The sequence below is a fragment of the Phyllobates terribilis genome, unplaced genomic scaffold (genome assembly GCF_046119375.1).
Source record: "Phyllobates terribilis strain yellow unplaced genomic scaffold, ASM4611937v1 Scaffold_5__5_contigs__length_657084704, whole genome shotgun sequence".
Lineage (NCBI taxonomy): Eukaryota > Metazoa > Chordata > Amphibia > Anura > Dendrobatidae > Phyllobates > Phyllobates terribilis.
The window spans coordinates 601,205,985-601,231,882 of NW_027362765.1; the positions used below are offsets into that span (position 1 = coordinate 601,205,985).

Here is a 25,898-nt window from a genome sequence, read left to right on the forward strand (position 1 = left end):
TGAGGCTTTAACTAAGAGACCTTTTGAACCGGTTCAAGAGTTGTCGGCGAAATACCTTACTCTCAAAACATTATTTTGGTGGCCTTAACATCAGCCCGCAGAGTAAGCGATTTACAAGCCCTATCCTTAAATTCTCCATATACACAAATATTCGAGGATAGGGTAGTGTTGAGGCCTGATCCAGCATACCTCCCTAAGGTAGCGCTGAGATTTCATAGAACTCAGGAAATTGTTCAGCCCTCCTTTTGTGACAACCCGAAGACCCCAGGGGAACAAAAGTTTCATAATCTTTACGTTAGAAGGGCTCTATTGCAGTACATACATATGACTAGCCAGTGGAGACGAGGCCAATCCCTGTTTGTAGCCTTCCAGGGGAGTAGAAGGGTTTACATTGTGACAAAAGGGACTATAGCCAGGTGGATTAGGGAGTCCATTTGCTTAAACTATTCTGCCAGTGACATCCTGATCCCTGACGGCATCAAAGCTCACTCCACCAGAGCCAAGGCTACCTCCTGGGCGGAGAAGGCAGAGGTGTTGATAGATCAGATCTGTAAGGCCACTACCTGGTCATCACCATCTACCTTCTTCAAATACTATCTGTTGGATCTGTCCTGCCTATCTGACTTAACCTTTGGTAGAAGGGTGCTGCAATCGGTGGTCCCTCTCTAAGGTGTTTCTTTCTCCAAAAGTCTCTCAGGTGTGCTGTCATGGGTGAAGGGAAAACACCAAGGTTACATACCGGTAGCCGTTTTTTCCAGAAGCCATGACAGCACCCGTATTTTCCCCCTTTTTTTCTTTCTCACCATATGGGTGTGCACATTAGTTGGGTGTTATATGATGTGGTGTTTGATTTTTTGTATAACTCTCTTTATGGAGGTCCTCTCAATGCTCTGTAAACCAACTGAAGCAGGAGGAGAGATGCCGCCCTTTTAGTTCAGGTTTCCTGTCCTCGATGGGTGGATCCTTTCTCAGGTGTGCTGTCATGGGTTCTGGAAAAACCGGCTACCGGTGAGTAACCTTGGTGTATTAGACATAATGAAATAAGCAGTTTGCAATTGACTTGCTTTTTCTACCTGCTCTCATTCTCCTGCAATGAGAGATTTTATCTTTTATAGTGTAGAGCTAGTTTCCATGGAGCCCAGCCTCTAGTGTGCAGTAGTTATTTTCCAGCAGAGGGGTTAACTCTTAGCATCCCAGTCACCTCTCTCCAGCCCATTAATTTCTAAACAGCAGTTTCTACTCGCCTCTCTTCCATTCCCTCTCTCTTTCTTTCAGTTTCTTTGAACATCAGCAGACCACGACTTTGAGAGCAGGTTACCTAATCAGGCTGCCTAGCAGTCTGGAGCTTTGTGCTTGTTCAAATGCCTTGTTATATCTGTGTAAACAGTGATTGTAGTGTAGACTTAGAACAAACCTATGATGGTTGGTTTGTGTTATAGCAGAAGATGTCCTGAACTTTATAATTCTACTAATACTATAGTTTAACTCTTCACCATACCTGTAACTCAAGGAGGTGTCAATCTGTGCACTGCTAGAAACCAGGAGGAAAGAAAACTGTACTTGCCTTAGCTGCTCAAAAGACAGCTTGAGAATACCCCTTTAAGACAGTCTTTCCCCTCCTAGGGAAAGCTCTCTCCAGCTTATGTTCGCAGAACTTTGTACCTAGCTATGTCAAGCATCTTTTTCTGCTGGTCCAATACCCTGCTCATCCTCCCAGACAACATCCATGACTACTTTTTCGTGGATGAGGATAGACATTTGCACAACATATTACACACAAAATAGAGCTCCCTCTTTCCAACTCACATCACACTTCAGCAGACCTGTCAAGACCTTTTTGGCCAGTGCCCCATTGGGCTTGTTAAACAGCAATGTAAGGCTGCTACCTGTTTCTCTCTATAGCTGACACTTATCCCCATAAAGTGCAATTTTGCATCCTCAAACGTTTTTCTTGGTTACATGGTTCTTCAAGCAGCTTTTGATCAGATGACCAATTGTCTTATCTCTTTGTTCCCTTCTGTTTTAGGACATCCAACAGTCGTCCGTGTTCCCTTATTAACATGAGCAGGAAAACAGGATTTTTTTTTCTTACCTGTAAAATTGTTTTGGAGCTGAGTTTATTGGGGAGCATTGTTCTCATGCAGTCATTTGTTCTCTGTGATTACCCATCAACTGTGTTTTCCAGATTACCTTCTGTTGGTTTCTCCTATTATCGCCAATTGCTTATATAGAAAATGCTCAGCTGAGCGTCTGCAGACGGGGTATAGCCTTTGTTGGAGTAGCATACAAATTTGGCTTGGTATTTGTCTCCTAGTGGCAGCAGCTATACGCGGTCTTCTATGTTTCCCAATAACTCAGGAATAACTTTTTTTCAAATGTAGTGTTATATATGGCACATTTCATTGAAACAGGTTCCCTTTAAGGAACATATCACAATGAAAATGCAGTCCATTCTGCAGACATCATGATTTAGAACAGGGGGAGCTGAGTAGATTAAAATCGTTTTGTGAGAAAAGATTCAGTACAACGTGTTTTAATCATTTACACCTCTGCTCTTTCTGGGATTTTGGGTCAAGTGGGCGGGGCTATCATTTGTATAAGAATCCTGCATAGCGAGATCGCTGTTAGTCACTGATAGGACTGCCCACTGGACCCAATATCCCAGAAAGAGCAGAGGTGTAAATGATTAAAGCACAGGTTATGCATAATCTTTTCCTTACAAAACTATGTATTAGTCTCTTCAGCTCCCCCTACTTTGTGATATGCTGCCTGCAGATCGGACTGTATTTTCATGGCGGCAGATTCCCTTTAAAGATGTGTAAAGATTTTTATTTTTACGGAATGGAGTATCTGTAAACCTAAGGCCCTGTTCATATGAAATAAGTAAATCCTGTAGGATGTATTTGTATAACCCCTTAATGACCACCAATACATCTTTTTGCTGACCTGAAATATAAGAGAATAGTATCCCCAGACAGGTGGCAATTCAGCAGCTGTACACTATAGCTGACACACTGCTGCATCCGTCACGATTGGGTTTGACACTGTAGCCAATAAACCCCGTAGACACAGCATCTAAATGGTTAACAGAGTGTGGGGGCTCCCTCTTTAATCCAATCGGCACTTTGCCATCATGATTGTGTGATCCAGATGGCAGTTCACTGCCAAATAACAGCCTTAGATTCTGCAAGATATAGTGACCTATTCAGAAGTTAGCAACATTTAGGTGGCAAAAAGAAATGTTTGCTTTCCTGTCATGCCACTTTGCATTCATTCCTGAAAATCGCCTGAAGGGTTAATAAACCACTTGACAGCAGAGTTCAATATGTTACGGGGTGCTGTTCTTAAAATGGTATTAGTTTCTAGGTGTTTTCCAATATATGTCCCCCAAAGTCACCTCAAAACTTTACAGGTACCTTAAAAAAAATTATTTTATAAATTTCCTTGAAAAAATAAAAAATTACTGCTACATATCACTGGGATCCGTTGAAGTGTTCCAGAGCTGTTAACACATAAAGTGACACTGGTCAGATTTCAAAAAGTGGCCTGGTCATTAAGGGGTTAATGGTGGATTGTTTTAACGACTTATGAATTCATTCTTAATATGTCCCCCATATTCTCTTCCCTTATTCAGCAAACAGAGGTTTTTCCATTGGCATTGGAGATGTCACTCCAGGACAAGGACTCTTAAAGGCCAAACAGGATCTGTTGGATGCGGGGTACAAGAAGTGCGATGAGTACATTGAAGCTCTAAATACCGGAAAGTTACAGCAGCAACCTGGGTGTAGTGCAGAAGAGACATTGGAGGTAATATAAGAAAAAATGTGTGTCTGTGTATATCTATCTCTACACACACATACATATATATGTATGTGTATGTAAGTAAATACACAGTGAGTGAAATCACCAATTTTTTAAATATATTCCGAAAGGTGCTATTGCCATGAAATTGTTACCACATGTCAGTAACAATCCATCCAATCCACACAGGCAATTAAATAAAACTATAGATGACCATACATTAATTTGTGTAATAATGAGAAATGGCATAGGGAAAAAGTATTGAACACGCTTACTGAAATTCATTTAATACTTCGTTCAAAAGCCTTTCTTGGTGATGACTGCTTCAAGACGCCTCCTGTATGGAGAAAGTAGTCGTTTGCATTGCTCAAGTGCGACTTTGGCCCATTGTTCTAAACAAACACTCATCAAATCCTGGAGGTTCCGTGGACTCCTCCTATGAGCTTTAGTTCCTTCCAGAAATTTTCTATTGGATTCATGTCAGGTGATTGGCTGGGCCATTCCAGCAGCTTTATTTTCTTTCTCGGAAACAAATTGAGAATTTCCTTGGCTGTGTGTTTGGGATCATTGTCTTACTGAAATGTCCACTTTTGTTTCATATTCATCATCCGAGTAGATGGCAGATTTTTTTTATCAAAAATTTTTCGCTACATTTGTCCATTCATCCTTCCTTCAATCATATGACGTTTGCCAGTGTTGTATGCTGAAACACAGCCCCACACCATGATGTTCCCATCTCCAAACTTCACTGTTGGTATGGTGTTTTTGGGGTGATATGCAGTGCCTTTTGGCTTCAAACATAGTGTGTATTATGGCATCCAAAGAGTTCAATTTTGGTCTCATCTGACCAGACTATATTCTCCCAGTATTTCACACGCTTGTCTAAATGTTATTGATCTAATTTTAAACGCACTTGAACAAGCTTTTTGTTCAGCAATAGAATCTTGAGAGGAGAGCATCCATCTAGGTTTTTGGAGATTAAGTGTATTACTTATTGTTTCCCTAGAATCAGCTGGTACAATTGTTTCAAAGTCTTTCTCTAGCTCATCACAGGTGGTCTTTGGCTCTTGGACAATTCTTCTGATCATTCCTTTTATTCCTCTGTATGAAATCTTGACTGAAGCACAGGTAAAACTGAAGAGACAAAAAGTGCAAATTAGGGTCTTAACTGATAACAAAGTGGTGAAAATAGGCGAAAACTATTATAGGTACGGTCACCTGCTAGGGTTGTGAAAGTCACAACTCCTATAGAAGCATGTAAGGGCTGCTGCAGGACCACCAATGGAATACCAGACAATGAATGAGGAATATGGTGGTTCAGAATCCATGCTGCCTGAGGTTCAAAAGTACAACCACACTGGGTGTTGAAGCATGAATGTGGTTTATTATGTCAATGCCTTTCAAGGTTTTCAAACCTCTTCATCAGGACCAAACCACAGTGATAAGATACAACTCAGAAGTGTGGGAATATATGGACAATGTATTAAAAAAAATGCATGCAGTAACAAACCTTTGCGGTCATATGATACCACACCATTGTAACAGATATAGAAATGTTGAAAGCAAAGTAAGGCTAAGTGCCCACTATGCAGAAATGCTGCATATTTTTTCTGCTTCTCCCTGGCAGGAGAAACGCATGCGATTTTTACATGCGTTTTTTCCGCCAGGTAGAAGCTTTTGTCAAGCTTTCTTCACATGCATTTCTGCATGCGGGTTATCAAGCGCTTAACCAAGCGATTTTAGCATCACTTGGAAAGTGCTTGACAATTTGTTCACACTATATAAATCCATGCAACCGGCATGGATTTATAGTAGTGTGACCAAGTTAGTTTAAAAAAAAAAGAATAAGAATGGTAAAAAATAAAAAAGATTATACTTACCTTCCGATGTCCTCCCGGTGTTTTCTCTGCTGCGTCCGGTGTTTTGGGCGGCTCGCGGTGGTGTGAAGGACCTGCGGTGACGTCATTGAGTCATGTGTCAGGTCACATGACTCAATGACATCATGGCAGGTACTTCACAACACCGCGACCCATACAGAAGACCAGACGGAGGGGAGAAAACACCGGGAGGACATCAGAAGGTAAGTATAATCTTTATTTTTTATTTTAAATTCTTTTTTTTTTTTTTACAGTTTCTATGGTACCCAGGTCTGGATGAGAGTCTCCTCTCCTCCAGACCTGGGTACCATCCGCACATTGAACCTTGTGATATCACTGCATCTGTACATGCGGATGCGGATGTCACGCGATCCAGTGCAAGTCAATGGTGGCGATTACGCTGCGTGTCCGCAAAATTAATGGACATGCTGCGTATTTTTCCGCAATGATATTCCGCAGTGGAAATTTCTGCGGCATGTGCACAGCACATGCAGATTATCATTGGGGGGCCATGGGGCACGTATTACTAAGCGTTTTTTAAGCGTTTTCGCTATGGAAATTCCGCGGAAAAAACGCTTGAAAAACGCATAGTGGGCACTCAGCATTATACAATCATAACAATAATCAAAGTGCATGTAATTGAAACAGATACATAAAGATGAAAAATTAAATATATGTATGTATCATTTTTAAAAAAATACAAAATTTAAAGTTTTTGTTATGTGTAAAGAAGAGTGGAATCAAACTCTTTCTTAAGAAGTTGGAATGTTGCAAGGAGTTTGTATGTTCTCCCCGTGTTTGCGCAGGTTTCCTCCGGGTTCTCTGGTTTCCCTCCCACACTCCAAAGACTGATAGGGAGTTTAGATTGTGAACCCCAATGGGGACAGTGCCGATGATGCCTTTAAAGCGCTGTGGAATTAATGGCGCTATATACAGGTGCATCTCACTAAATTAGAATATCATCAAAAAGTTAATTTATTTCAGTTCTTCAATACAAAAAGTGAAACTCCATATATTATATAGAGTCATTACAAACAGAGTGATCTATTTCAAGTGTTTATTTCTGTTAATGTTGATGATTATGGCTTACAGCCAATGAAAACACAAAAGTCATTATCTCAGTAAATTAAAAGAATTAACAAAAAACACCTGCAAAGGCTTCCTAAGCTTTTAAAAAGGTCCCTTAGTCTGTTTCAGTAGGCTCCACAATCATGGGAAGACTGCTGACTTGACAGATGTCCAGAAGGCAGTCATTGACACACTCCACAATGTCCGAGTTCCAATTTTCATTTGGAAATCAAGGTCCCAGAGTCTGGAGGAAGAGTGGAGAGGCACACAATCCAAGCTGCTTGAGGTCTAGTGTGAAGTTTCCACAATCTGTGATGGTTTGAGGAGCCATGTCATCTATTGGTGTAGGTCCACTGTGTTTTATCCAGATGAAAGTCAGTGCAGCCATCTACCCCGAAATTTTAGCGCACTTCATGCTTCCCTCTGCCGACAAGCTTTTTGGAGATGGGAATGTCATTCTCCAGCAGGACTTGGCACCTGTCCACACTGCCAAAAGTACCAATACCTGGTTTACACACAACAGTATCACTGTGCTTGATTGGCCAGCAAACTCCTATTGGATCTTAAGCCACAACAGAGTTGATAAAAGCCTTTGAATGGCGTTTTTGGGTGCCATTAAGCCTCTGTCCCCTGATGACGCCAGTTAGGCGAAACATGTCGGGGAGGCTTTAACCTTATATTTTATGATCAGGATAGGCAGTGTGAACATGAGATAAGTGGTCCGCGGCCACTAATGTATGATAATGAGAGTTGGTCGGATAATCACATAGTGGAAAAGCAATATTGCAGATTATAATATCTGACCTTTCTCTGCTGCCTGTACCTATGCTAACATTTTAATTTCACGATCCTTGGAAGAGTTATAAACTTTAATATACTTTAATAAAAGTTAAGTTTTAGGGCTTTAGTTTGGGGTTCTAGTTGCCGATTAGGCAAAATGTTGTTGATTGGCCAGCAAACTGACCTTAACCTATATAGAGAATCTATGGGGTATTGTCAAGAGGAAGATGAGAGACACCAGACCCAACAATGCAGACGAGCTGAAGGCTGCTATCAAAGCAACCCGGGCTTCCATAACACCTCAGCAGTGCCACAGGCTGATCGCCTCCATGCCACGCCGCATTGATGCAGTAATTGATGCAAAAGGAGCACCGACCAAGTAATGAGTGCATTTACTGAACATACATTTCAGTAGGCCAACATTTTGGATTTTAAAAACATTTTTCAAGCTGTTGTTATAAAGTATTCTAATTTACTGAGATAATGACTTTTGTGTTTTCATTGGCTGTAAGCCATAATCATCAACATTAACAGAAATAAACACTTGAAATAGATCACTCTGTTTGTAATGACTATATAATATGAGTTTCACTTTTTGTATTGAAGAACTGAAATAAATTAACTTTTTGATATTATAATTTAGTGAGAAGCACTTGTAAGTGAGTAAAATGTGTGTTAAGTGCAGTAGTGGTGTGAGCTGTTGGAGACAGAGGTCGGGGATAAAAGAAAGGCGAGGAGGAGCTGTACAATAAAACCATGTGGAGAGAAGAAGGGAGAAATGTAAAGAGAAGAAGAGAAGCGATTACTGATATTTCCTAAGAGATGTCTCACACACACATCCATGCAAACCACAGCTGTTTTGTGATATGCCATTCTCATTTGTCAGATAATCAGAAAGGGTTTATTTCTCCCTTTATACTAAATTGAGGTTCTATTGCTACCAGTCTTTTTACCTTGCTTTATTCAATATCTATGGGTACAAGCTTCTAATACTTGAAATCCTTATATTCGTATCTAAAACTTTTTTTTTTTTTTTTTTGCTTTTATTTATTTTTTTCCATTTATAAAATTATCTGAGACTATTTGGAAGCTTTTTATTCTGCCATACTATACAAAAAAATGCAGTTTCTTGAGATTTAAAACTAGCGGCATTTTCTCTGTAGTGTTGTTTTCTAATTCTTTCTATATATATATATATATATATATATATATATATATATATATATATATATATTTTTTTTTTTCATAAGGCCTTGATCCTGCGTGAACTGTCCGTGATCAGAGACCATGCTGGCAGTGCCTGTCTGAGAGAACTGGACAAGAGCAACAGCCCCCTGATTATGGCTTTATGTGGCTCCAAAGGTATGTGACATGACACAGATGAACCCTTACTTGCTATTACTAATGCATTATAATCAACTGAGCAGAATTACTTTCACCAATATTTAAAGTGGATTCCTTATTTTAAGTTTTGTGGGTTTTTTTTAACCTAGATAATATTTGTATGTCTTAATAAAGGATCAGTATGCAGGTCTATACTTCCTTCCCTGATGTCTATTAAAATACTAAACTATAATAAATGCAACAATGAAACAGAACAATGGATAACAATGTGTGAATCAGGGGACGTTAGGCACAAAGTCCTGGCTGGGAGAGCGTGCTTGCGAAGTAACACATGCAGGGTGTCAGTGTTCACTGATCTTTGTATAAAATGATGGTGTGTAGGCAATAACCGCACCAACCCGTCTGTCCATTCTGGCTAATACCGTCCCGGGTATCGTAGTCCTTGATCCATAGGAATCCAATACTGTGAGATTGCTCCGGCCTGTAGTCATTCTCTGAATTCCACTAATTTCAAAGACCGCGTTGTACAGAGACGTCACCTGGAAGTACACAAGTCCAGATGGATCAACCACTGTCCAATGCATTTTGAAAAGTAACCCTTTTCCTTTTATTCTTCCTTGGCTATTAGCAGCTGTATAATGATACACCTGCAGTGCTCCCCATTGGCTGACATTTTATCCCTACCTTCATAGTCGGCTACAAATATAACCGATGTGGGCCTCTAATCTTATGAAAGTGACATAAATAATGTTTACTAATAGTTACAGATATAGTGCTATTTTCTTTTGTGACCATCCGCATGTTTGAAGACCTTAGTATAACAATGCACATTATGTAAATTCATTCGCCCTTGAAGGTTTAACCCCTTAATAACATCTGACGTACTAATACGCGTCTGTGCCCTGGGACTTAAGAGCCAGACCCGTATTAGTACGTCATCGCGATCGCGCGCGCACACAGGCTGTGCGGGCGCGATCGCCGCCGGGTGTCAGCTGATTGTCACAGCTGACACCCGGTACTATGTGCAGGGAGCGGTCCTGCACCGCTCCCAGCACATTAACCCCCGCGATGCTGCGATCGAAGTCGATTGGGGAGGTGATCGGCGATACTCACCTCCTCTTCCGGCTTCCAGCGCAGTCTGCAAAGGCTTCCCGGGTGTTGCCATGACGACCCGATGTCGTCATGACAACATCCGGGTCACCAGAGAGCAGGAAGATTGCTTGGACATGCGCAGTGCATCTCCAAGCAATCTTCACACTGTGCATTTCTGACAGCCTTCATGGCATAGGGATGGTGCTCCATTCCTGTGCCATGCAGGCGATCAGAAAAAAAAAAGTGAAAGTCCCAGAGTGGGACAAAGTAATAAAGTGTATAAACTGTGTGAAAGTGGGAAAAAAAAAAAAATAATACACCAAAAATAAAAATATAATGTACCCATCAATAAATATTATTATAAAAAAATTTAAAAAAAAAAACAATAAAAGTACACATATTTGGTATCGCCGCGTCCGGAAAAACCTGACCTATAAAACTGTCCCACTAGTTAACCCCTTCAGTGAACACGGTAAAAAAAAAAAAAAAAAAAACAAGCAAAAAACAATGCTTTATCACCATACCGCCAAACAAAAAGTGGAATAACACGCGATCAAAAAGACGCATATAAATAAAAATGCTACCGCTGAAAACGTCATCTCGTCCCGCAAAAAACAAGCCGCCATACAGCTCCATCAGCCGAAAAATAAAAAAGTTATAGCTCTCAGAATAAAGCGATACTAAAAAATATTTTTTTCTATAAAATAGCTTTTGTGTATAAGCGCCAAAACATAGAAAAATGATACAAATGTGGTACCGCTGTAAACGTACTGACCCGAAGAATAAAGCTACCTCATCAATTTTACCACACGCGGAACAGAATAAAAAAAAAAAAAACAATTCCTGAATTGTTGGTTTTTGTTTGTTCTGCCTCCCAAAAATCGGAATAGAAAGCGATCAAAAAATGTCACGTGCCTGAAAATGGCACCAATAACAACGTCAAGTCATCCTGCAAAAAAACGAGCCGTCATATGACTGTCTGCCAAAATCTGGAAAAATTATAGCTCTCAAAATATGGCGATGCAAAAACTAGATTTTACAAAAAATGCGTCTTTTAGTGTGTGACAGCTGTCAGTCATAAAAACCCCATATGATTCTGGCATTGCTGTAATCACACCGACCCGAAGAATAAAGTCGTCTAATCACTTATACCGCACAAGGAACGGCGTCAAAAATAAACTCTTGGGTTAGGATTGGGCTAGGGTTAGGGCTGGGTTTGGGGCTAGGGTTGTGCTGGAGCTAGGGTTGTGCTGGGGCTAGGGTTGTGCTGGGGCTAGGGTTGTGCTGGGGCTAGGGTTGTGCTGGGGCTAGGGTTGTGCTGGGGCTAGGGTTGTGCTGGGGCTAGGGTTGTGCTGGGGCTAGGGTTGTGCTGGGGCTAGGGTTGTGCTGGGGCTAGGGTTGTGCTGGGGCTAGGGTTGTGCTGGGGCTAGGGTTGTGCTGGGGCTAGGGTTGTGCTGGGGTTAGGGCTGGGGTTGGTATTTTTTTCAAAAGTAAGAAAAAAAGATGACGATATGGCGACTAGTGTTGAGAGCAAGTGCTCGCTACTTGAGTTTGCATCGGGTGCTCTGGTATGCATTGAGTATCGTGGGTATTTGAGTGACATGCTCGAGTCCCTGCCCCATATGCTTCGCGGCCAAAAAACTTTACGGGGATTGCCTGCCATGCACGAGCGATCCCTGCATGTTTTTTTTTGGGTGTCTAATAACCGTGAAACATGCGGAGCAGGGACTCGAGCATGTCACTCGAGCACACGCTGTACATGGTGCATACCTGAGTACCCGATGCAAACTCAAGTAGCGAGCACTTGCGCTCAAGTATAATGACAACTTATTCAATATGATGACCTAATGTAAACAAATTCTGTGCCGTACCTCTGGGTTCAAAATGTTCACTATACACCTTAATAAAATCCTTGAGGGGTATAGTTTCCAAAATGGGGTCACTTGTGGGGGAGCTCCACTGTTTAGGCACATCACGGGCTCTCCAAACGCGACATGGTGTCCGCTAACAAATTGTCGGCTCAAATTGTTAGTGGATATCATGTTGCATTTGGAGAGTCCCTGTGTGCCCAAACATTGGAGCTCCCCCACAAGTGACCCCATTTTGGAAGCTAGACCCCCCAAGGCACCTATCTAGATTCATAGTGAGCACTTGGAACCCCAGGTGCTTCACAAATTGATTCATAAAAATGAAAAAGTGTTTTTTTTTTCACTTTTTCATTATTACGAATCAATTTGTGAAGCACCTGGGGGTTCCAAGTGCTCACTATGCATCTGGAAAGGTGCCTTGGGGGGTCTAGTTTCCAAAATGGGGTCACTTGTGGGGGAGCTCCAAAGTTTGGGCACAGAGGGGCTCTCCAAACGCAATGTGGTGTCCGCTAACAATTTGAGCCGATTTTCCATTCAATTTGTTAGCGGATACCATGTTGCATTTAGAGAGTCCCTGTGTGCCCAAACATTGGAGCTCCCTCACAAGTGACCCCATTTTGGAAACTAGACCCCCCAAGGCACCTATCTAGATGCATAGTGAGCACTTGGAACCCCTAGGTGCTTCACAAATTGATTCGTAAAAATGAAAAAGTGTTTTTTTTTTTCACTTTTTCATTATTACGAATCAATTTGTGAAGCACCTGGGGGTTCCAAGTGCTCACTATGCATCTAGAAAGGTGCCTTGGGGGGTCTAGTTTCCAAAATGGGGTCACTTGTGGGGGAGCTCCAATGTTTTGGCACACAAGGGCTCTCTAAACGCAACATGGTGTCCGCTAATTATTCAAGCAAATTTTACAATCAAAAAGTCAAATGGCGCTCCTTCCCTTCCGAGCCCTACAGTGCGCCCAAATATTGGGTATCTGCGTGCCCAGGGGAAATTGCACAACAAATTTTGCGGTCCATTTTTTCTTGTTACCCCTGTGAAAATAAAAAAAATTGGGGTCTAAAGTAACATTTTTGTGAAAAAAGTTAAATGTTCATTTTTTTCTTCCACATTCAAAAAATTCCTATGAAGCACCTGAAGGGTTAATAAAGTTCTTGAATGTGGTTTTGAGCACCTTGAGGGGTGCAGTTTTTAGAATGGTGTCACTTTTGGGTATTTTCTGTCATAAAGACCTCCCCAAGTGACTTCAAATGTGATGTGGTCCCTAAAAAAATGGTTTTGTAAATTTTGTTGGAAAAATGAGAAATCGCTGGTCAACTTTTAACCCTTATAGCTCCCTAACAAAAAAAAATTTTGGTTCCAAAATTGTGCTGATGTAAAGTAGACATGTGGGAAATGTTATTTATTAACTCTTTTGTGTGACATATCGCTCTGATTTCAGGGCTTAAAAATTCAAATTTTGAAAATTGCAAAATTTTCAAAATTTTCGCCAAATTTCCATTTTTTTCACAAACGCAAGTGATATCGAAGAAATTTTTCCACAATCATGAAGTACAATATGTCACGAAAAAACAATCTCAGAATCAGGGGGATCCGTTGAAGCGTTCCAGAGTAATTACCTCATAAAGTGACAGTGGTCAGAATTGTAAAAATTGGCCCGGTCATTAACGTGCAAACCACCCGCGGGGTTTAAGGGGTTAAATAGCGAAATAAAATAATTTGCTCTTTTTATAGTAGTGTGTTTGTAACAAATGAAAAGAGCACTCTATATTGAACTACTAATAAATATTATTTGTCGCTTCCATAAGATTAGATGCACACATTCATTTAGTAATATTTTTCAACACTATGAGGGTAGGGATAAAATGTGCAGCTGATAAGTAGCACTGCAGGTGTATCATTAGACAGCTGCTAAAAGCTATATAAGACGCCGAGGAAGAATAGGGATTCATCCTCAAAGAAGAAAAGTGTTACTTTTCAAAACGTGTTGGACGCTGGTTCGATCAATCCATATTTCTACCGAAAAACGCTGTCTTCTAGTGAACTTGGAACAGTCACTACAGGCCGAAGCGCTCTCACGGTATTGAATTCTTAACAACATTGCATTACTATGTATCAAGGACTATGATACTCGGGATGCTATTATCCAGATTGAATAGACTGGTTGGTGTGCTTAATATCTACACGCCATCATTATTCACAAAGATCAGTGTACACTGACACTCGCATGCTTTACTCTGCAAGCACTCACACACAGCCATAACTTTGTACCTATCGTCCCTGGGTTCATACGTTGTTGTCTATCGTTTTGTTTTATTGTTATATGATTTTGCACTTTAATAGACTCCAGCGCAGGATGTATACTCATTCTTTGATGAGTTTTATTTCTGGTGTGTACTGACATGCCTCATTCTGCTGCAGTGTCAGTTTATGGTAGTAGTGCTAATTCTTATTCATTTCTATAACCTATATTTTAACATATATATTTTGACTTTAAAGGTTCCTAGTAGATACAATATCTGTCTGAATGAAAACCTGCACATAATCTGTAGTCTGACTTCATAAATAACCGATATGCAGATCTGACCTGTGCTTATGGTAATGGGAGAGTTACATCTGAGTACATGTAATTATTACATTTTTCCTTAGGCTCGTTTATTAACATCTCCCAGATGATTGCTTGTGTGGGTCAGCAGGCTATCAGCGGCTCTCGTGTTCCCGATGGCTTTGAGAACCGATCTCTTCCACATTTCGAGAAACATTCAAAGGTGAATTTCCAATCCCGGCTCTATTGATGAGTACTTTTGCAGGCTTTCTTTTATCAATATGATCTAAAAATTGTCAGGTACAAGTTCACTTTCTTGCCTAAAGATTTGCGAACATGTATTCTTGTCCGTGTTATTTGGGACCCAGAGACCTTGGGTTATAGCTGCTGTCACTAGGAAGCAAGTGCTGAGCTAGATCAGTTTAGTTTAGTTCCTGTGGGAAGCAGACCTTCCTACTTTTGCACGGCTTCTCTGGTTTCATTATTTTAGTTTACTTTATTTTCTTATTCTGTAGCTGGGATACAAGGATGACATAATCTCCCAGCTTATCCCCAAGTAGGCAGAGCACAGGGCTGAATAATCATATGGCTACTCCCTCCTCCAAGGAGGCACAGTGGACCAGAGCCGCCTAGCTCCTCTGCCTCCCTCACTACCCCAGCGTTCTGTGCTGAGGGGGAAGACTCTGCCGGTACATCAGGTGAGCCAACATGAAGGGGATAAAAGAGGGATGATTATTGCATCATGGCAAATTGCTCGTCGAAACATAGGAATAGATTCTGTACATTGTGCCCACTAGCGAATCATGTAGCCGGGAGACAAAATTTGCACAAAATATGTATGTTTTCTCCACCATAGAACAGAATTTGTATGTCCAGCCCACTATGACAATACTGTCCCATAGTAAAATTGCATAGAATCGGCATGGTCTGTCCCAATGTCAATCTATTCGTCTATTCACTTAATATCTCCAAGGTGGCAAGTAAGTGAACCTCTGTCACGTGATAGAAGATGGATGTCATACACCTTAACAAAGTTACAGATAAAGTTCCTGGTAGGTAAGGCTGCTCACCAGACCAATATACTCTTGGGTCCTCTAGCTGTAGACACCATGAAGTTTTATTCTCCAGGCTGGGTTAGGATGTTGCTTTGCAATGTTGGAGTTCTGCTTGAAGTCAAACCAAATATGACCTCTCCACAAAGCTTAAATATTTGTTATGCAAGGGGACCATTTAAACAGCCTAATGGTCTTCCAGTTTGCAACACCTTTCTTTCAGAAGTATGGATATTCTGCTCTAGTCTTTTCGTTACTCTTCAGCAATGATCTCTTCCTCCCAAGGGTGACACAGGCCACTCTATTCTACCGAAACCATGGTGGTTCTGCTTCAGATTTGGAAGTGTCACATAAAACCTGCTGGTTCATATCATAAGCCCTCTGTAGCCCATTTTCCCTTGGCATGCAGGGACTAGCTCTCCTATAGCATACAGGGAATAGCTCCCCTTCTGATCCGTTTGCCTAGTCAGAGCTTGATTGAATAAGCAACTTGGGCATGCCACAGCATTTCCTAAGGTTTTGTTCCACATGGGTGTATAGCAGTTTTGACCCAATAGAATCCAATTAATTCTTTCTCGTCTCGACTTCAAGTCTATGCTTCTTATCAGATCCATACTCCTCTCGCTGTGCTCGCTTAGGCAGGGTTGTGCACTTCTCAGGAGCTTTGTGCGTGAACGTCATGGGTCGCAGTATCCGGAACTCCACCAATCACCTGCCAATTAAAAGAACACAAAAAAAGTATTCATTTTTGCAACTGTTTTATTTATTTACATTTTAATTCATTAATTTCTCTTTAATCAGGTTAAATGGCCTGTACAGGTGTTGAACTCTCCTTTCCATCCAGCAGTGCCTCTCCAGATTATATGGCTCGGGGACTGCGGTGCTATGTCCATGATCTTTCATTCTCTGCCCATCCCTGGGAAGTGCTTTTGAAAATCTCAAGGTCTCTGTATCCACACAGTGACACGGACAAGAAAAATGACTATTTTTTTGTTACCTGCTGTAAAATCCTTTTCTGATGACGTTCCTTTGGGGACAGAGCAGCCACACAATTTTGTACCTGTTGCATGCTGTATCCGCTGTCCTCAAGCAGGGAATTTTTCCCAATAGATCTGGGATGATCTGTTTTTTTATTTGTGGCGACTATCTTAGTATTTCTCTACTTTTACTGCAAGCTACAAAACTTATTCAGCTTAGTGCCTGTAGGATGGGTGTAGCTCGTCGTCAGAGCAAACACTAAGCTACTTAGTGTCAGACTCATGGTGGCAGCCGCTATAGCCCAAGTTCTTGTCCTTAATGAATGTGATGAGTAAAGAATATACATTTTTTTTACATCAATTTTACTGCTCAGTTGAGCGGTCATCTAAAAAGTGTGTGACAATAATGATTTATAAATTCTATGATGGAATAATATCTAATATTTAACTGTGCGCATTACTGGAATTTTTAAGTTGCATTTTACAACATATTCACAGCTACCAGCCGCCAAAGGATTTGTTGCAAACAGCTTTTATTCTGGACTGACTCCCACAGAATTCTTCTTCCACACCATGGCTGGACGCGAAGGTCTTGTAGACACAGCTGTGAAGACAGCAGAGACTGGTTATATGCAGGTATAGTCTGGATATTCTCAATTCTATATCCCCTCTTCAGGTGACGTCAAGAGAACCTGTCACATTGAACATGGCGTCCGGTTTGGGCTTTTCTGATCGTGGGGTTTTGTAGTGCAGATTGATATATAGATTTGTGGGAAAAGACTCCGTATCCCCTTTAATTTAATTCCTGTTTTTTACGTATAAGAGTCCAGTGGGCAGTCTCATCAGTGTATGAAAGAGCGGGGATTTATATGAACAAGATCAGTGTTTCGTGATTGTTTTAAAGCCAAAATCAGGAGTGGAACCAAACTATACTTCTAAATTATAATTCACCCCTGTTCTGCGTTTCACAGCCACTACTTGTTTTAGCTTGAAAAACTGACCAAAAACGCTGATGTGTGAATAAGGTCTTATTAATTCAAACTTAATGAGGGAAATTTACCAAGCCAAGTGTACTAGACTTCTGGCATACATGCTTGTTGCTATGTGTTATGCTATGTGGAGCTGTGTGTTAGAGCCAAGACCTGCCTCCAACAATCCGCTCCACCCGCGATTGTTAACCTGTTAAATGCCACTGCCATATGCTGACAGTGGCGTTTAACATGCATCAGCACAGGTGCGTCATTCCATGCATCCATCATCGCGCCCGTAACGTTATCGCAGGTCGACGATGGGTTCCTATGACAGCCATGGGTCTGCTGAAGACCCCCATGCTTGACAATACGGAGCTCCTTTGAAACCCTGCCTCTGACCGGGCTTCAGAGGAGACCATGATTTTTGCTATATGCAGCGATGCTGTGGCATCGCTATATATTGCACAAGCGATCAGATGATCGCAGCTTTAAGTCCCCTAAGGGGACTAACAAGTACAGTGAAAAAGTTTTTAAAAATATGAAAAAAAAAAAAACATAAGTTCAAATCAAGCCCCTTTTCCCCCCATTAAAAATAGATAGTAAAAAAAATATACATATTTGGAATTGCCACGTTCAGAAAAGTCGGATCTTTCAAAATATTAAAGTAATTAACCCGATATGTAAGCAACGTAAACCAAAAAAAAATCAAGAACAGCAAAATTACTTTTTTTTTCTTTTTTGGTCGCTGTAATACCACAAAAAAATGCTGTAACAAGTGATCAAAACGTTATATCTATCCCAAAATGGTATCAATAAAAACTTTGTCTCACCCCGTAATAAATAAACTGCCTCTCATCTCTATATACCGAAAAATAAAAACGTTACTGGACTCGAAGAATTGCGACACAACACCTCCTCCCCTCCCCCAAATTTTTCTTCTTTCATTTTTGCAAACTTCAGGGTTTTTTTTATTCACCACTAAAATAATTTAAAAAGCTGGATATGTTTGTTATCGCCGTAATTGTACTGATGAGCAGAATCATATTGTGAAAGGGTTAATGGAGAAGTGGGCATTAATGTGCTGGATCACCCATTGTGCAATCATTCCTTTTAAACTGAGCTAGGAGGGTTACAATTTGTAAATGAGGAAAATATAGTTGTGGGCACAGGATTGTGCACTCTCCAGTTGCAATATTCCCATGGGTCTTAGAGTTTAAAAAAAAAAAAAAGGGGGGGGGGGGTGCTGTTGGGACGATACTTTAAAATTGATTTCTACTTTGCAGAGGCGTCTTGTGAAATCTCTTGAAGACCTCTGCTCTCAGTATGACCTGACAGTCCGAAGCTCTACTGGTGATATCATTCAGTTCATATATGGAGGAGATGGGTTAGACCCTGCAGCTATGGAAGGGAAGGATGAACCTCTTGAATTTAAAAGGGTCTTGGACAATGTAAAGGTGGGAGAAGTTTTTCATCTGAGTCTTGAATTTATCAGCTAGTCTTAAATACAGATACCATAGCGTGTTATTATTCAGCTCTTCTGCACACATACGTTTACTTAATAACTTTTTATTCCATGGTAAACAACCACTTTGAAGTCTGATCTAGCATTTAAACCACCTTCAATCTGACACCTTCTTCTTGTTACCTACTGATAGCATTTAAGCATTACGTTGGGGTGAGACTGCAGGATCAGGCTTCATTGTGTGTGTTTGTAGCCTTGCCATGGAAATACACAGGTCAACCCACAGAAGAAGAGCAAGAGATTTTGTTTATAACTTTTTACTAGTTGCCTTCTTTTGAAAGCACCACTCCAGGGTTTTTTTTTTTTTATTGTAACACTGGAGTGGTGCTTCTAATCTAACGTCCCTGCACCTATTTTATACTCATCAGCGCCGTCTTAACTCATTATCGGCGCCATCTTGTGACCGCAATTTCTGTTCAGAGGTAACCGTGACAAGCTCTCCATGTACGTCTATGAAAGCCAGAACGAGACTCTTATAGACTTGCAATGAGAAGTGACTTCCGGCTCGCTCCAGCAAACACTCGAACGATCCGGCAGGTCACAAACTGCTGGGGAGCTGTGGGGATGAAAGGTGGAAACAGCGGTGGGTAAGACTAGGAGCAGGGAAATTGGATTAGAAGCACCACTCCAGTTCTGCAATAAAAAAAAAATGCTTGAATGGTGCTTTTAGTTTTGAATTAATTTGAGTAATGAAAGTTGCAAAGATGGACATAGCCTTTAATTTGTACTTTCAACAAACTTTGCATAAATCGATAGAACAAGCGAATGTAAAAAAAAAAAAATTGTAATATATCTCATCAGAGAATTCCGCTTTTTTTCTCCATTCATGAGCCACTTCTTCTCTTGCCTGCTGAATGGGGGAGAAGGAGTCAGGAGCAGAGGAAGACACAGAAAGGTTGTGTTGAGCATTCTACCAAGTTTCTTATCTCACCCCCAGAGCTGGATCCATATTTACACCCATCAGCACTGCTGTATAACTTTCTACTTGCTGCTTCTGTCTGTCTGTCTGCTAAGAAACGAAAAGCAGGAATCCATCCCTGTGTGCTGTGATGTGTATGGGGAGTTCAGAGCAGCTAGTCTCCTACTTCCGGATCAGTCATCTGCACATTTAAGTGAACCTGATAGCTGAACCACGGGCAGCATGTATCGGGCACTGCCTGTATGATTGAAAGAAAAACATTGTCTAAAAGCTGCCGGGGACCAAGCCGCATGAGAAATGGACATGTGGGTCTCCAACAGCTTCTCCCCGTCTGCTGCCAGTAACTTACAGGTCTCTCTCTGTGTGTGCGTGTAAGGAGAGACCTGTCCCTCCAGGGCTGTGGGCTGTGAGAAGCTGGACTAGTCTCCAGCGTGGCTCGGTCCCTGATAACTTTTAAACAGTGTTTTTCTCTGAAACGTTGCAGAGTTTGAGTCAAACATATTTGGCTGAGGTTATACAGCCAGGGCCTGATTCATGCAGTCCACGGTTCAGGCTGCATGTATGAGCTGTCAGGTTCCCTTTAAAGGGAATGTGTCATCAAAAAATTTTTTTTTTAAAACAATTGATTCATTTTTAAACAAATTTGTTTAGTTGTATAAAATCTGAAAAAATTTAAAAAGGTTTGAAATTTTTCACTTTTAACCCCTTCACGACATATGACAAATGTGGGCTCCGACACTGACCTTGCATCTTTCCCCGCACATGACAGCTGATTCAAGTCAGCTGTCATGTGACTTTAACAGCCGCGGGTGAACCTGTTAAATCCCGTTGTGAATCTGACAGCGAGATTAAACACGTGCCGTGGCTCGCGGCATTACACGCTCCCATCGGAGTGCCCCTCATGAGTTGTCATGACACCGAGAATCTTCTGATGCTTGTCATTATCATACTCCTGTAAATACCGGCTCGTGGCCTGCGTTCATAGGACATCGTGATTTCTGCGTAGCACAGACGATAGCAGCTTCAAGTCTTCTAAAGGGACTATTAAATAAAAAGTGAAAAAAAAAAGTTTCACTGCATTCAGAAATGTTCTGTCTATCAAAATATAAAGTAAATTAATCAGATTAGTGAATGGCGAAACGAGAAAAAATAGAAACCCCAGAATTACGTTTTTTTGGTTGCCTCAACATGTCAATAAACTGCAATAAGAGGCAATCAAAACGTCATATCTATCGTCAGCTCAGAGCACAAAAAATAAGCCATCACCCATCACTTTTTCTTACAAATTTTGTAATTTTTTTTCACCACTTAAACAAAAAATAAACTATACCTATTTTGTATATGCATACTTGTACTGACCTGGGGAATCATTGCCAGGTCAGTTTTACCTTATCCGTGAATATGGTAAATTAAAAAACCCCAAAAACAATTGTGGAATTGCACTTGTTTTGCAATTTCACCGCACTTGGAATTTTTTTCCCCGTTTTCCACTATACTATGTGGAAAAATCAATAGTATAATTAACAAATCCAACTCGTCCCACAAAAAACAAGCCCTCATATGGCTTTGTTGACTGAAATATAAAAATGTTATGGCTCTTGGAAGAAGGGGAGGAAAAAACAAAAACCGAAAATGGCCCCGGGGTGAAGGGATTAAACACTAGGGGAAACAGTTGCTGAAATTTGCCATGAAAACCCAGCGGAGCGCTAGCTCGCATTCCGCATACAGTGGGTGGGATCTGCTCCATGTGTGTGATGCTCATTGTATCGCACAGAATAGGATTAGATACAGGGCTCAGCGGACTGTCACACAAGATGGGATTAGATACAGGGCCCAGCTATGTCATCATAAAGCCTGCATTACAGATATCTGAATGAGGCTTTATGCGGACATAGCAGATATGAGTCAGTGATCAGATTACAGTACCATGAGGATTTCTAGGCTATACTCTGAACACTGGTGACAGTGGCAGTGCGTACAGGTCGCTAAGCCTGGCATTGTACTACTTATCCCAGGGTGCCGACCTGTGCTTGCTGCTCGTCGCCCTGATGCTCTGGTCAACACTGCAGCCTGGACCTCCCATCACCTCTAGCTGCAGACCACTGTGAGCAGTGACTTGGTAATTGTAGCTCAGAGCACCGCTTCAGACAACAACAAAATGGCGGCTGGCTCCCCCCACTGCTGAGAACTGGACGGCCCAGGAGTGTGTCCAGTTCACAGCTCAGCCAGTTACAGTATAGGAGATGCAGTCGGACACCGAGCGCGGTCTCCTATGCCCTGTATTTTAGCTGTGTATGTGTCGTGCTCAGACACTTTCAGACCGGCAGATGAAAGGGCAGCCCCCAGTGGCTGCAGAAGAATAATAGTAAATCAATGTTAAAACATGACAAATAATTGATTACATAATAATTATACAAACATATGAATTGTGACACATTCCCTTTAAGAAATAAAGCCTGCAGGGTGAAAACAGGTGAGAATGCAGGATACAAGTCACACAATGGCCAGATATAGCGCTAGTCTTCAGTCCTTATTTTGTGAAAAGTTGCATGAACGTAAAGTTCACCTTTAGGCATAATGAATGTGGTAGTCGGCTAAATAGGTTTGCTATCCTGCTGCATTGGGTTTAATCGGAGTGTGAATTTAAGAACCATGTTCTCATCCTAACCCTGCCTCATACTGTTGTGTTCATGGGACCTATTTCTCTCATAGGCAGTGTTTCCCTGCTCAGATGAACCAGCCTTAAGTAAAAATGAACTTGTTCTGACAACTGAGTCAATACTGAAGAAAACGGAATTTTTATCCTGTCAAGATTCTTATCTGCAGGTAATGATTGTGTCATTTGTTGGGGTCCTCAGGTACAGACCCTCACCCTTTTCTGTGATTAAATCTCACGTTAAATAAAGTGATCTAACAAAAGTGCTTACTTTTGTAACCGGGGAAGGCGGCTGCTACTGCAACCACGAGGTGGCCAGACACTATATCCAACACATCTGTGCTGCTATTGCAAGCAAGAGATAGCTAGAGTCTGTATTGAACACATCTGCACAGTAATTGCACGCACAAGGCAGAGGTCAGCCATATTGCGCAGGTCTATGGGAGAAGTAATTGTTTGATCACCGGATCAGGAGCCTGATGTGGCTACATAGATATCGTGAGCTATTGAGTTGCCTGACCTGGTCCATCTGCCATGACAGTATTCTTCCTGTTGGACGAGAGCCTTAAGATCCACATCTCTGTTGATTAGCTAGCTTGGCATGACTTCATCACTGTGGCATTACACTCATGTGGCGTTGCACCAGGCTGCTAATGAAATGAAGAGCAACGTATGTATGGTAAGTGGTTGTCCTTGAGGTTTCTGTCCAATGTCAAGAGTTTACTGTTGTGGCAGATGGACCAGGTCGGGCAACTCGATTCGCACTAACTCTAGCAAGCATCAACCAAATTACTCAGTTACCTGGTGAAAAACAATTGTCAACTCCTTGTATTGTCTTTCTAACACAGTTATTTAACCCTTCAGGCAACCATGTATCCTTTCTGGTTAGTGTAGAATTACTGGACCATCTTCCTTAGGTGACTACACAGTTTCTACAAATATCACCTTTTTGGGGGCTCTGTAATAGTACCATTGTGGGCCAGCTGTTTTTTGGCACAGATGCCAAAATGTAACAGTCCACTTCCCTCTTGGTTTCAGCAGTCAACTTTTCCTTCCAACAGGTAACTGCAATGTCTACACTGTCCAGTTACTGATACTGCTACACACACAGCCCCTTTATTATTAGAGTAATTGTCCTATGCAGAATATCCCATCTTTCAAGATAATGTAACTGATATTGTTACTTACATTTGCCTTGCAGCCACATTTCCTTTTTATTTATTTTTTTTTAGCTGGGGGGGGGTAATTATATTGGTGCATCACACTAAACAGTTTTGAGGCCAGTCAGTCACTAGTCAGGAATAGTGAATGATCTAATGTCTGGGTATGCCAGAATGGTAGTTCACACCACCTCCATGTATGATCTGAGGACAGCTTTGAAAGGTCTCTTTAGAGGTCAAGGGCAACCTGAAACATCTAGCCAACCAAGAAAGGCAGTTTTCAGGGCATTTAGCATACAAAGGGTCAGATTGGAGTCTTCCTCCATTGGTCTCCAACCAGCTACTTCCAGATGATGCGCAGATACCTGGCAAGTAAAAGGACAGTACATTGACTCAGATGCTGATATCAGAGCGCTCTCGGTTGATTTTCATATGGGAGCTTACCTGGTCACTGCTTGAGATTCTCCATTGCTGAGGCTACCCTACCCTACACTTCTTAAGTTCTTTCCAAACGCTTGAACTTTTTCTCCAGTTAAAACCCCCAGGCAGATATTTTTTTCCCTTTGGTGGTACTTGTCTAACTGGCCAAATTAACCAGTAGTTACTGTACCTTTTTGGACTTTCCAGGGTACCTTCCTCAAGTCCCCTGTGTAAAACCCTCAAATTCAGTCTCCCTCTGTGGATGAGTATGCCAGGAAGGTTTCTGGGGCTAACAACGTGAGGGGTACTAGGTGTTGGACTTCCACCAATCTAATATATTGATGACCTACCCTAAAGATGGGTAACAATATAATTTGCCCAGAGAATGCCTTGAAAATGAGACTAACTGTTTAAACTAGAACTGGTGGTGTAGGGTCTAAAACCCCAATAGAAATAGGAACCTTTTGGTGTCTAAAAATAATAATTTGCGTTGAGCCTAATCCAAGTAGTCTCAGCTTTCTCTTAGCTTCCTTCCCTCTCCAGTAAACCAATCACAGTGCATGTAGGTAGGTTAGCCGGAGTCCATATACTAATACAGTATGTAGAAAATAAGATGCGCACTCAGGGTAAGTACAGGTGCATCTCACTAAATTAGAATATCATCAAAAAGTTAATTTACTTCCGTTCTTCAATACAAAAAGTGAAACTCATATTATATAGAGTCATTTCAGAGTGATCTATTTCAAGTGTTTATTTGTGTTAATGTTGATGATAATGGCTTACAGCCAATGAAAACACAAGTCATTATCTCAGTAAATTAGAATACTTTATAACAACAGCTTTAAAATGTTTTTAAAAATCCGAAATGTTGGCCTACTGAAATGTATGTTCAGTAAATGCACTCAATACTTGGTCGGGGCTCCTTTTGCATCAATTACTGCATCAATGCGGCGCGGCATGGAGGCGATCAGCCTGTGGCACTGCTGAGGTGTTATGGAAGCCCGGGTTGCTTTGATAGCAGCCTTCAGCTCGTCTGCATTGTTGGGTCTGGTGTCTCTCATCTTCCTCTTGACAATACCCCATAGATTCTCTATGGGGTTAAGGTCAGGCGAGTTTGCTGGCCAATCAAGCACAGTGATACTGTTGTTTGTAAACCAGGTATTGGTACTTTTGGCAGTGTGGACAGGTGCCAAGTCCTGCTGGAGAATGAAATTTCCATCTCCAAAAAGCTTGTTGGCAGAGGGAAGCATGAAGTGCTCTACAATTTCCTGTTAGACGGCTGCGCTGACTTTGGTCTTGATAAAACACAGTGGACCTACACCAACAGATGACATTGCTCCCCAAACCATCACAGATTGTGGAGACTTCACACTAGACCTCAAGCAGCTTGGATTGTGGCCTCTCCACTCTTCCTCCAGACTCTGGGACCTTAATTTCCAAATGAAAATTGGAACTCTGTGACCTTGTGGAGTGTGTCAATGACTGCCTTCTGAACATCTGTCAAGTCAGCAGTCTTCCCCATGATTGTGGAGCCTACTGAAACAGACTAAGGGACCTTTTTAAATGCTTAGGAAGCCTTTGCAGGTGGTTTTTGTTAATGCTTTTAATTTACTGAGATAATGACTTTTGTGTTTTCATTGGCTGTAAGCCATAATCATCAACATTAACAGAAATAAACACTTGAAATGGATCACTCTGTTTGTAATGACTCTATATAATATATGAGTTTCACTTTTTGCATTGAAGAACTGAAATAAATTAACTTTTTGATGATATTCTAATTTAGTGAGATGCACCTGTATATGGGTGTCGGCTGGACTGGAAAATCCAAATAGTCAATAT

General features: G+C 41.3%; 1 protein-coding gene across 1 annotated transcript in view; it reads left to right on the forward strand.

Annotated features, from left to right (window-relative positions):
- The window catches only part of POLR3A (RNA polymerase III subunit A), a 104,682-nt gene that overhangs the window by 42,153 nt on the left and 36,631 nt on the right, over positions 1–25,898 (forward strand). The window contains exons 16-21 of the mRNA XM_073686033.1: positions 3,635–3,807; positions 8,777–8,888; positions 14,484–14,602; positions 16,907–17,044; positions 18,663–18,833; positions 22,533–22,646. Coding sequence (XP_073542134.1) covers positions 3,635–3,807; positions 8,777–8,888; positions 14,484–14,602; positions 16,907–17,044; positions 18,663–18,833; positions 22,533–22,646 — 827 coding nt within the window. The remainder of the gene's footprint in view (positions 1–3,634; positions 3,808–8,776; positions 8,889–14,483; positions 14,603–16,906; positions 17,045–18,662; positions 18,834–22,532; positions 22,647–25,898) is intronic.